General features: G+C 44.8%; 1 protein-coding gene and 1 long non-coding RNA gene across 2 annotated transcripts in view; one reads left to right on the plus strand and one right to left on the minus strand.

Moving 5' to 3' along the window:
- Positions 1-12,632, minus strand: part of LOC309349095 — a 224,415-nt gene that overhangs the window by 82,817 nt on the left and 128,966 nt on the right. The window lies entirely within an intron of this gene.
- GORAB (golgin, RAB6 interacting) lies at positions 44-11,182 on the plus strand. The gene is made up of 5 exons (XM_081874583.1): positions 44-227; positions 2,447-2,771; positions 4,782-4,883; positions 6,131-6,271; positions 8,025-11,182. The coding sequence occupies exons 1-5, from the start codon at positions 164-166 to the stop codon at positions 8,464-8,466; spliced, it is 1,074 nt and encodes a 357-aa protein (XP_081730709.1). The 5' UTR covers positions 44-163; the 3' UTR covers positions 8,467-11,182.

Here is a 12,632-nt window from a genome sequence, read left to right on the forward strand (position 1 = left end):
CTCCTGCCGTTGCCATAGCGACGCGCCGGGCCTAGTCCGCCGCGCGAGGCCTGCCCGGAGCCGCGGCTTTTCCCAAAGCTGAGGGGCGGAGCTGCGAGACGTGGCAGCGGAAGCAGGAGCCGGGCGGGTGCCCGGGAGGGAGGGAGGGAGGGACCGGCGGGCCATGGCCGGGGCCTGGGCTGGCTTCTCCGAGCAGGAGCTCCGGCGGCTCCAGGGGCAGCGCCGAGGTAAGCAAGGCCGGCGGCGGGTGAGGGGCGGCCGGGGAGGCGGGTGGCGGGAAGCCGGAGCCGGTTTGTTTCGCAGGCGGCCCAGCTGGGCTCGGGGTCTCATAGAAACGGAGAATGGTCGAGTTGGGACCCCCAAGGGTCGTCTAGTCCAACCCCCCTGCAAGGCGGGAATCTTTTGCCCAACGCGGGATTCGAACCCACGACCCTGAGATCGAGAGTCCCCTGCTGTACCGGCTGAGCTATTGCAGACCAGATGGGGAAATTACAACTAATTAAAAAAAAATAATTTAAACAATACCTTACTGTTGCTGTATGTAGGTTTTATTTTATTGGTTTCTTATATTTTGGAAATGTGGAAATTCAGTTTTTTTCCACTTTATTGGTTTCTTATATTTTGGAAATTTGGAAATTCAGTTTTTTTCCACTTTAAATTTTGGGAGGGTAAGCTATAGCTTATTTAGCTTATACAGTACGTAAATCTTGCACTCCCGCAATGGCTCTCCAGGGTCACAGACAGGGGACATTCTACCCTACCTGCCCTACCTGCAAATGCCAGGGATTGACCCCGAGGGACCTTCTGCATGCAAGGCAGGTGTGGTGTTGCAGAGCTGTGGGCTCCTCCCTGAAACATAAATTTAAGATCCCAGTCCTCATGGTTCTGATTAACGGGCTGGTTTAAATAAGTGCGCAGGAAGTTGCCGCTTGGCAGCTGCTCTCCAGGTTTTCCAGGCAGGGGACATTCCCAGCCCCTACATGGAGATGCCTGTGAGAGCTGGACCATCAAGAAGGCTGATCACCAAAGAATGGATGCTTTTGAATTCTGGTGCTGGAGGAGACTCTGGAGAGTCCCATGGACTGCAAGAAGATCCAACCTCTCCATTCTGAAGGAAATCAGCTCTTGAGTGTTCCCTGGAAGGACAGATCCTGAAGCTGAGGCTCCTAGACTTTGGCCACCTCATGAGAAGAGAAGACTCCCTGGAAAAGACCCTGATGTTGGGAAAGATGGAGGGCCCAAGGAGAAGGGGACGGCAGAGGACGAGATGGTGGGACAGTGTTCTCGAAGCTACCAGCATGAGTTTGACCAAACTGCGGGAGGCAGTGGAAGACAGGAGGGCCAGGCGTGCTCTGGTCCAGGGGGTCACAAAGAGGCGGACACGACTAAACAACAACAACAACATGATGGAGATGCTAGACAGCATACAGGATCACCTGCAGTAGAGTAAACCATGCCACCTAAGCTGCATTAAAAATAATTTTAAATTACTATTGTTATATTATTATCATTACTCACTCTTGAGTTCCAGAAGCCTTAGGTCTCTTCTAAAACGGTTCTGGATTAAAGTTTTGCAGTCAATACTTTTAGGGGAGGGGTGAAATTAATTCATTTCTTTTTTTTTTAATTTATTTAATCATTTTTAGATACAAACAACAACTGCAAAAGACACATACAACAAAAACCATAATAACAATAATAACACAATTTGACAATTCAGATTTGAATGCACTGATATACCTATGACTACACCTTTTTAACAATATTTCCCAACCTCTCTCTTTCCCTCCCACTTCCCCCCACTATCCACCTTATCGCTTAAATATTCATTCCAGATTTCTTCATATTTATCCATTTTTAATTTGCGTCAACATGTAATTCGTTCTTATGTAGCTAATCTAATCTTTTTGCGGCTCTTCCAATTCATCAAAACAAAGTTTTTTTCCTTCTAATACAGCAGGGTACATCCATTTTTTTTGACCCCTTGAAATCTCCCACGTTTCGGAATATAATTTAGAATTAAATTCAATACCCCTAAATAACGATTTCTTTTTATTACTCTTGCTATAAATATCCTCACCTCGCACCAAAATGATCTTATCATCGGGCAGTTAATCATCATATGTACTAAGTTTGCATTTTTACTCCCACATCTCCAGCAGTTGTCTGCACTTGTTATTTTCTTCTGGAATCCAGTGGACTCTGAATATTATTTTCTGTTGAATAAGTCTTAGTCTTAGATCCATAGAGGGTATTTCTGTTGATTTTATACTTGACTCCAATATATCATTTGTAATGTGTACCCCTAACTTCACTCCATTTTTGTCTATCATATTCTAAATCATATTTCTTCAATTTTAATTCACTTCTTTATTTTGTAGCTTACCCCATGCATTGGAGCTCCATGGATGTGAAAGCTTAATTTTTGTTTATTTGGGCCATTTAGATCCGCCTCTTGCACCGCAGCATCGGCCGGCTCCTGTAAGCAAACACCGCCAACATCTGCAGCGCAAAAAGCCACTTCAGCAGATATGTGGAGAAGCAGAACTTCCTGATGGAGCAGCCTTGTCGTTACCCCTGGAGCAGAGGCTTTCTGCACCCAAACCGAAGAGCTCCTCTCCCCAGACGCCTCTCCCACCGCCCCAGTCTCCAACAGCGGGAGAGCAGCAAGATGCCCAAAAGCAACAGGTTCAACCTGGAGTAGATAAAACGTGTAACGGTGACCCCTCTACAGTGCCAAGTCATAAACCGGAGAAAAAGAAAATGGAATTGTTAGTAAGTCTGTAATGAAACTCTTAAGAGTTTTATCATCCCAAACAATCTAATTGCAGAGGGGGAATTCAACGTCGTACTAAGGTGACTGTTCCATCAGGGCAAGCATTTCTGTTTGTCAGCCAGAACGATTGCTTCCTCTCCCCACCTGCTGGTTTGGGGTTCTCCTGACACTCCAACCCTGAGCCAATTTCAGGGACATAGGGGAGGGATAAACCCTGATGCATAAACATAAGTCCTTGTGTAGGGCTTCTATTGATGGGATTCATTAACTGAAACCCAGAGTTGTACTGCATAGTAAATTGGAAGATACATGAAAAATTGCAGTGGTGTTTAGGGGAATAAATATTGAGATCTTTTTCTGCCCTTTCTTCACCTTGATCCTGGGCCCTAAGGAAGTCAGACTATCCTCCACCAGGGCCAGGGCCTTTTCAGTGATGGCTCCAACCTGGCGGAATGCTCTGTCCCATGAGACCAGGGCCCTGCAGGATTTAATCTCCTTCCATCAGGCCTGTAAGACAGAGCTATTCCACCTGACCTAGAATTTGAATTCAGCCTGATCTTTTATTTCCCTTCTCTTCCCTCCCCTTTTATGAAAATCACCCGCTCTGGGATCCCACAGCTAATTCTCCCCTGGCCTCCTTGCTGGCCCAAGTAGGACCAATTCAGCCAGCTAGCCCTGGGGATTATCTAATTGATTTTTGATTTTTATTGTTATTCATGTTTTTATACTGTATTTTATAATTAAATGTTTTAAAGTGTTTTAAATTTGTTGTTAGCTGCCCTGAGCCCGGTTTTTGAACTGGGAAGGGCGGGGTATAAATAAATAAATTATTATTATTATTATTATTATTATTATTATTATTATTATTATTATTGATGTGCTTTTATGTATGGGGCCAAATCTGACCAGCTCTCCAGTCTTGCTAAGGTCATGTGCATAGTTTTAGAGACCTTTGCTTTGGTGCAAGCAAAACAGCTAGAATTTTCCTCTTATGCAGAGAGCTCTGCACATTGCTTGTCAGTGCAATTGTACGAAATAGTTTCCAGGCTTCAGGGAACAATTTCCACAGTGCTGGCCTTTCTGCCATGAAGCCCCTACACATTGTAGAGGATTCCGGGACATGTTGCAGAATGCATACTCATTTCATGTTAGGCACTAGTCATACTTTATGGACGTCCTTGTTGCCCTGCGTGAACTTGAGCCGCGGCAACACTCAAAACTTATTTGTAGCTGCTCATGGCAAGAGAAGATTTAGAGAGTATTCAGACAAGCTGTGGTTTATTATTTATTAAATTTATATACCACCCTTCATACGAGGATCACAGAGTGGGTTGGAAACAGTTTAAAAGGCACTGATACACAAAGGATAGAAAATATATTGAGCTGCCTTATAACCAGACAGACCTAGTTCAGTATTGTCCTTATAACAAGACAGATCTAGCTCAATATTGTCTACAGAGGTGACTAACCACTAGACCTCCAGATGTTGCTGGACTAGCTTCCATCATCCCTGATGATTGGCCATGGTTGCTGGGGCTGATGGGAGTTGTGGTCCTCTCAAGTTAGCAATCCCTGATCTGTAGTGACAGGTAGTTGGACCTGGGCCCTTATTCATGCAAAGCAACAATTCTTCCGTTCTGTGAGTCAGTCAAGAACAAAGTTTTCAGTGATATCTGTCCTCAAAGGATCAGTTTGCTGCAGGGGTTGAATAGCAGAGTTTCTGGTTTCTAGAACATATTTAGGGGGCTCCCGTAGAGGGGAAAGGGGAAGGAAGTCCCTTCATGCAGAAATCCTTGTGCTGGTGGGACCGTAACTTCACTGCTTTGGATACAACCTCAGATTCTGAAACCAGGCTTGGCGTTAAAGCGACTAGTGTGAATTATTCAAATATTTTTGATGCAATTGCAGAATGCCTCATAGACTCGGTTACCCTGTGGGCTAGTTTTGTGGGAGATGGAGAAAGAAGGCAATTCCTTGTTAATTCTGTTGTTTTGTCAATGTTCAGGCCAGAGAAGTCTCGGTGGGAGATCCTACAACAGGAGCAGAAGCTTATGGAAGAAAAGAACAAGCGCAAGAAAGCTCTCCTGGCTAAAGCAATAGCGGAAAGGTGTGAAGAATCTTTAGGTGTAATATTTTGGCAGGCCAAAGGAACACAATAACTATTTCCCCCCGAATTGTGTTGCTGGATCTTAACAAACCCTGCCTGCCTCATTTTCTCAGCACTAGCACAAAGTGTTTTTCCTCTGAATATCAATAAGAAATCCCACCATTACTTTTTGGAAGGTGCAAGCTGGATTGAAGAGTGTTTGCTGTTCCTCTCCTTTTAACATAGACTATAATCATGACTTCATTCCATTGGGTTCTGTTGAACAAAACGGGATGTAAGTTCATGAGAATGTTTGGAATCGTGTTGTAATAAGGAACTTATAAGATGCCAATCACCCATCTCCTACTACCCTTCTGAGATAAACCCCACCCCACCCTCCCACTACAGTTATACCTCGGGTTGAATGTGCTTCGGGATCAGCGCATTCAAGTTGTGCGTGGCAACCCGAAAGTAACAGAGCGCGTTACTTCCGGGTTTCGCCGCTTGTGCATGCGCAGACGCTCAAAATGATGTCATGCGCAGAAGCGCCAAAACATGACCTGCGCACACGCAGACGAGCGGACACGGGTTACTTTTGCTTCTAGATGCGAACAGGGCTCCGGAACGGATCCCGTTCGCCTCTAGAGGTACCACTGTATATATAAGGGTCTGGTGACTTCTGTTTCGGAGTATCTGAAGAAGTGTGCATGCACACGAAAAGCTTATACCCAGAACAAACTTAGTTGGTCTCTAAGGTGCTACTGGACAGTTTTATAAGATGCTGTTATTCATGTGAAAAGGGAGGGCTGGAGACCAGGTCTCCAGCATTACAGATCCAGGTTGAGCTGCTTGGCTTTGTAGAAGAGCTCTTGAACAAATTCTCTGTAGATGTTGAATGAAAAAGTGGTAAGACCATTTTCTTATACTTAGTATAAGCTGGTTAGAAGTCAAATAAAGTTTCCAGGGGGATTGGTAGCTTTGCAGGGGGTATAAAACCTGCTGAACCGTAGATGATTTTAAATGCAACCTGCATATCTTTAAACCTTTCTCCATAAAGCCTGTCGAGTCTCATCCTTTCATTAAAATAAAGATAAAAAATGGAGTTTTTCTGGAGACCATTCTTTGTTTGGAAAGCCCAGGCTTTTTTCCTACTGTATAAATGAAGAAAAAACACAGCTCTAACATTCCTGAGAAGTTTTAACAAGTCTTTCTTACTGAAATACTTATAATGGCACATTGCAAACAAATATGGTCTCTTCCCTCCCCAGATCCAAAAGAACTCAGGCTGAAACAGTGAAGTTGAAGCGGATTCAAACCCAGCTGCAAGCTCTGGATGACATGGTGTCTGCTGATATCGGGATCCTGAGAAACAGGATTGACCAGGCAAGCCTGGAGTATTCATGCGCTCGGTAAGGACTAAGCACAGAATAAGAATGAGAGATTGACGCGTGAGGAGAGTATTCACTTCTACAGCAGTGGCAACAAATACAAGGTCTGGGTTTTTGGTCGCCCTCCCGAAAAGATTTTTTAAAGTTCCATTAGTATAGTTTAGCTGGACTTACCCTCCTCTGTTCCCACTCCCCCAATCTGCTCTTCATTTCCCTGGAGCAGTTTTTTGGGGAGGGAGTCAATGGGAGAGGAGAGGGAGAGGAAGTCTCATGTGCAAATGGAAGTCCTTGTGCTTTATTGTGCACAATCTATATTAAAATCACTGATTAAAATGGATTTAAAATTCTGTAGAATAGCTGATGGGAAACAGCTTGGGAAGGCAGCCTTGAGAACGGCAGCTCTCATCACACCCACATTTGCACAAGGGTTGACCACGGGTCAGTGTGGCTCATGGCCTGAGAAAGGTGGGCGACCATGGCGTCCTTTCTTACAAGGATAGTTGGAGGAATAGTGATAACGGTCATACCTGTTTGCCTTTCAAAGCTTTTTCTTAGCTGGTCCCATGTGTAGTGCTTCAAATCTTCAATTCCAGTCTTGAATATACCAGTTATGAACAGAGTTTAACAGAGTTTAACAGAGTTTAACAGAGTAGACTTGGTTATGTTGTCTCTGCTTCCAGTTTTTATCTCATTTTCTTCAGTCTGCTGAGCAATTTTCTTGTGCAGATCAAGTAGTTTTGGTTTTGAGTAGTTTTGTCGGAGAGCTATTTAATACTGGAATGAACTACAGTCATACCTTGGATTGAAGTCGCTTCAGGTTAAGCCTTTTTGGGTTGTGCTCTGTGGCAACCCGGAAGTAACGAAGCGCGTTACTTCTGGGTTTCACCGCTTGCGCATGCGCAGATGCTCAAAATGACATCACACGTATGCGCAGAAGCAGCGAATCGTGACCCGCGCATGCACAGACGTGCGGACGCGGGTTGCGTTTGCTTCAGGATGCAAATGGGGCTCCAGAATGGATTCCGTTCGCATCCAGAGGTACCACTGTACTTTGATGATGATGATGATGATGATAATATTATTATTTTTTAAATTTATATCCCACCCTCCCCAGCCAAAGCTGGGCTCAGAGTGGCTAACATCATACAAGGAAGACAATGCATAAAAACAAACGATCAATAAATTAAGATACATCCCACAATTAACTCAAACGAATTAAAATTAAAACTGAACAAGTGGCAATCTTCAGGTTAAAATTGAAGGTGATTTCCAACTGTTTCCACTGATATTATAAGTGCCTGTGAGCGAACTGGGAACCTCCTTCGTGCTTGTTCTTATACAAGGAGAAAATGAGTCAGACTGAACCCTGACCAAAGGCCTGGCGGAACAGCTCCGTCTTGCAGGCCCTGCGGAAAGATGTCAAATCCCGCAGGGCCCTAGTCTCTTGTGAGATAGCGTTCCACCAGGCTGGGGCCATGGCCAAAAAGGCCCTGGCTCTGGTCAAGGCCAGTCTGATCTCTCTGGGACCCAGAATCTTTAGGATGTTGTTATTTGCAGACCGTAAGGTCCTCTGTGGGGCAAACCAGATGGATGGTAGACTCTCCTTTGGAGGTTTTTAAACAGGGTTTGGATGGCCATCTGTCAGGGATTCTTTAGCTTTGATTCCTGGGTTGGACTAGATGGGGGTGACTTTCAACTCTACAATTCTGTGTTCCTGTCCGTAGAGCAGACAAAACTTCCCTATTAAACGGTTGCTCTTTTTTCCCATCCTCAGGAAGCGTTATGACAAGGCAGAAGCCGAGTATGTGTCCGCGAAGCTGGACCTCCAGAAGAAAACGGAAGTCAAAGAGCAGCTCACGGAGCACTTGTGCACCATCATCCAGCAAAACGAGCTTCGCAAGGCCAACAAATTAGAGGAGTTAATGCAGCAGCTGGACGTGGAGGCAGACGATGAGAATCTGGAACTCGAGATAGAGGTGGAGCGGATGTTGCAGCAGCAGGAAGGGGAAGCGGCGAGGCAGAGGGCAGAGTCCCAGAAGCCGGCTCCAGTTGGCGAGGAAAATGCAGCTTCCCCGGCTGCCGATAAAGGACCTGAGAGTGAAGGCCGCACAGATTCAGAAACATTAGCAGAGCAGCCCACCGCTTCCCATTCAAATGGCGAAGGCCAAGCGGTAAACTCTGCTCCAGGGGAAACGGCGGCTCAGGATGGCACATGAACACTGAACCTAATCAGCTAACCTCTGGCTGGCGCCATTATCCTATTTACCCATAGGGTTTAGAGGCTTCTGCTCCATGGTGCTACAAGAGCCCTCTGAAATCTGGTTTTTGATGGCAGCGCTATCTCCATTCGTCTCCTGGTTCGCCAGTATACTCGTGTGAGCTCTCTCATCTTCTCCCTGCCCACCTTCCGCATTCATGCAAACTGCATGTGGTCCATGGCAATTGCCTTGATATCGGGGATGGAAAATGTCAGCCAAGCCTTTCTTCCTGGCCTTCAGAACTCCTTCCAGACCACACTCCTCGCTGGCTCTCCTTTGCACCCTGAATGTTTTTTCCTGGCTGGACTATGTCTTTGAACTCTGACCGCACCTCTCGTTTGTCTGTGTGGCTGAATGCGTGTAGAAGCTAGCCTGCTGTATGGAGGTCAAGCTTACATTCGCTACTCTGCCCTTCACTGGAATGTTGTCCTCATAAAATTAGCCGGAAGGGTCTGTGACCCTTTCGGCTGAAAAAGGCTCCCCCCCCCCCCCCCGCTTTATATTTAAAAAATGCAAGCCAGTATGAGATAGGTGCTATCTAAAACACACTCATAAAGTGGTACCTTGGGATGTGAACGGGATCCGTTCTGGAGCCCTGTTCACATCCTGAATAGAATGTAAGACGCAACTGTGTGCGTGCGTGGGTCACATTTTGCCGCTTCCGCGCATAATGTCATTTTGAGTGCGCGTGCGCAAGCGGCAAAACCGGGAGGTTATGCGCTCCGTTACTTCTGGGTTGCCGCGGAGTGCAGCCCGAAAGCGCTCAACCTGAAGCACATTCAACCTGAGATATGACTGTATTGGCAGTCCTGTCCTGATAGGTGGGTTTTTTCTTTCCATTACAGTGGTACCTCGGGTTACAGACCATAGCTGTCAACTTTCAGATTTGAAAATGAGGGATCAGCAACCTCGAAAATAAGGGTTCAGCAGCCTCACCTGTCCCGGGGACAGTACGGGATATCTAACAATCTGGGATAGCAGTGGGAAGCAGCAAGAAATGGCGCTGGAATAAGGGAATTTCCCGCCCAAAAAAGGGAGGGTTGACCGCTATGTTACAGACGCTTCAGGTTACAGACTCCGCTAACCCAGAAATAGTACCTCAGATTAACAACTTTGCTTCAGGATGATAACAGAAATCGCGCAGCAGCGGTGTGGTGGCAGCAGGAGGCCCCATTAGCTAAAGTGGTGCTTCAGGTTAAGAATAGTTTCAGGTTAAGAACAGACCTCCGGAACGAATTAAGTTCTTAACCAGAGGTACCACTGTACTGAGCTACAGAGGCTGGTGGAGAGTTGACTGCATGCCAGAGCCACACAGTCTATTAGTGGAAGACGTTTGAAAGCAGCCCAGCTGCAAAATAAGATACATTCATTTCATTCCAAGAAGCGATTAGATCTGCACAAACGCATGCACACACTTTGCCATCCACAAAGATCCTTATTGAGCCTTCTCATCCCAAAGTCCACACCCCTTAGGACTTAGAAAACATTGTGTGTGCCACACTCATGGCATTTGTAACTCAGGTTAGTCAGTCACTCCATAAAACTGGGAACCTTAGTGCTGGCTTCTTTGCATGTGTTCATGCCCCCGTGCTAATGTCCGAAATTTCAACCTCCTTGGTAGGCAACACTTTTTCATACATTGCACCTTGGTCACTCTGTGATTCCTTCATTCTGCACCCCTCCTCCCTGCTCCAGTAGCAGGGAGCCAAAACAGGGCCAATGCGAAACAAGGAAAAGTTACCACTGTGCTTGGGGGAACCCTAAAGTTTGCCAAATTACAAAAATAAAACATTTCTTTAATACCCAAAGGGGGCAACGTCCCATAAAACTGCCCAGTGAGGTGGGATGTCATTAATAAATATTTCTTATTCATGTAGCAAACATATTTTCACATTTTCTTCCTATTTTATAAAGTTACAAAAAGGTGCATTACTACAGATTGACAAAACGCTGTTAACTTAATTCATACTGCTAGTAAACAGTAGGCAAATAGTTTTTAGCAAACACAACCTGATTTGTGCAAGAAAAATGAAAATAAAATAATTCTAGTCACTCTTAAAAGAGCAAAATATAAGTAAGGCCTCACTGTAAGCACTGGGAAAATATTACTTATCAAACAACTGCAATAAATGTTCCATATGAGATTCTTCATTTCACTTTTTATTCCAGCAATAAAGATCAAGAAGGTCTGAGTGCAAGGCTGGGTTGCAGGGCTTTCTTCTCTGTGCAAAGGGTCATAGAAATGTTTTTCATATACTGTTTACCATGAAAAAATGTTTATGGGACGCATAAAGTAAATCATTGTTAGCCATTTCTTCCTCTCCCGCCATTCCATCAGGCTGCCTTAGTGGCAGAGGCGTGAAGCAAGGTTCATCCACCAGCTTTGCCAAAGACCAGCTCCATCAAGCACCTCTTCCCCCTGTGCTGTCTCTGTGCCAGGTGGCCGTGATCAAAGTCACTATTTAAGAATCGGTGCTTGAACTTGTTTCACCCCTCTCCCTCCCTGTCCTCGTTCCCTTATGTGTCTTTTTAAAAAAATAAAATAAAATTGTAAGTCTATGGGCAGGGATTGCCTTGTTTTAACGACTGTACACTCTGGAAGCCCTTTCGGCTAAAGAGCAAGGTATATAGAAGCTATAAATAAATAAATAAGCACTCCAATTGCTGATTTGGACTATTGGTTCCAGTTCTTATCTTTTCTGTGTCGTGCAGTTTGACTACCTGGTGGGGGAAAACGGTGTTGACTTGAGTGGATTTAATGGACGTTGAACAAAAAATGTATTGATTTCCTTTTTTGAGGAGGTGTTCATGCCTGTTTTTAGCAAGACTCAAAAGTGCTCAGTGTAGTAGTACATACCATCTAAATCAGTTTACTAGGTCCTGTATGGGATCTGTATGGAGCGGCTGCATTCTTCCCTTAGTTTAGATGAAGAATAGAAGGTGGTGGACTCTCCTTCCTTGAAGGTTTTTAAACAAATTAGAGAACTGGGCCAAAACAAACAAGATGAATTTTAACAGGGAGAAATGTAAAGTATTGCACTTGGGCAAAAAAAATGAGAGGCACAAATACAAGATGGGTGACACCTGGCTTGAGAGCAGTACATGTGAAAAGGATCTAGGAGTCTTGGTTGACTGCAAACTTGACATGAGCCAACAGTGTGACGCGGCAGCTAAAAAAGCCAATGCAATTCTGGGCTGCATCAATAGGAGTATAGCATCTAGATCAAGGGAAGTAATAGTGCCACTGTATTCTGCTCTGGTCAGACCTCACCTGGAGTACTGTGTCCAGTTCTGGGCACCACAGTTCAAGAAGGACACTGACAAACTGGAACGTGTCCAGAGGAGGGCAACCAAAATGGTCAAAGGCCTGGAAACGATGCCTTATGAGGAACGGCTAAGGGAGCTGGGCATGTTTAGCCTGGAGAAGAGGAGGTTAAGGGGTGATATGATAGCCATGTTCAAATATATAAAAGGATGTCACATAGAGGAGGGAGAAAGGTTGTTTTCTGCTGCTCCAGAGAAGCGGACACGGAGCAATGGTTCCAAACTACAAGAAAGAAGATTCCACCTAAACATTAGGAGGAACTTCCTGACAGTAAGAGCTGTTCGACAGGGGAATTTGCCCTTGTGGTCTCTTCCAACTCTATGATTCTATGATTCTAGGAGGTTGGATGGCCATCTGTAAGGGTTTATTCAGCTGCAATTCCTGCACTGCAGGGGGTGGGACTCGTTGACCCTTGCGGGGGGGGGTGTTCCTTCCCAACACTACAATGGTTGTATGAAGAGCTGTAGGAATCTCAATAATCAAGAATGCAAATAAAAACTTTTCCCCCCATTCATTTAAGGATATAACCCTAAAAACACATGCATCTATATTATTATTATATTTATTTAAACCCCGCTTTTCTCCCTGACAAGGACTCAAAGCAGCTTAAGAATAAAATAAGAGCATAGTAGGAAAAAACCTTATTTAAAAACAAACTTTAATACATGTACTGTATTCATACATGATGCACGTATACACACACACTATATATGTGTGTGTGTAAAATAAGAGCATCTAAGCATAGAAGAAAAAAACCTTATTAAAAAAGCAATTAAACATTAATACATGTATTCATACA

This window comes from Podarcis erhardii (assembly GCF_964252035.2).
Source record: "Podarcis erhardii genome assembly, chromosome: 8".
Classification (NCBI taxonomy): domain Eukaryota; kingdom Metazoa; phylum Chordata; class Lepidosauria; order Squamata; family Lacertidae; genus Podarcis; species Podarcis erhardii.

Excerpts from the sequence above, each read along its gene's own strand:
- GORAB (XM_081874583.1), top strand. The coding sequence starts at position 164 with ATGGCCGGGGCCTGGGCTGGCTTCTCCGAGCAGGAGCTCCGGCGGCTC. Across the intron at positions 228-2,446 it reads GCTCCAGGGGCAGCGCCGAG|ATCCGCCTCTTGCACCGCAG; the intron begins GTAAGCAAGGCC and ends TGGGCCATTTAG. Across the intron at positions 6,272-8,024 it reads CTGGAGTATTCATGCGCTCG|GAAGCGTTATGACAAGGCAG; the intron begins GTAAGGACTAAG and ends TCCCATCCTCAG.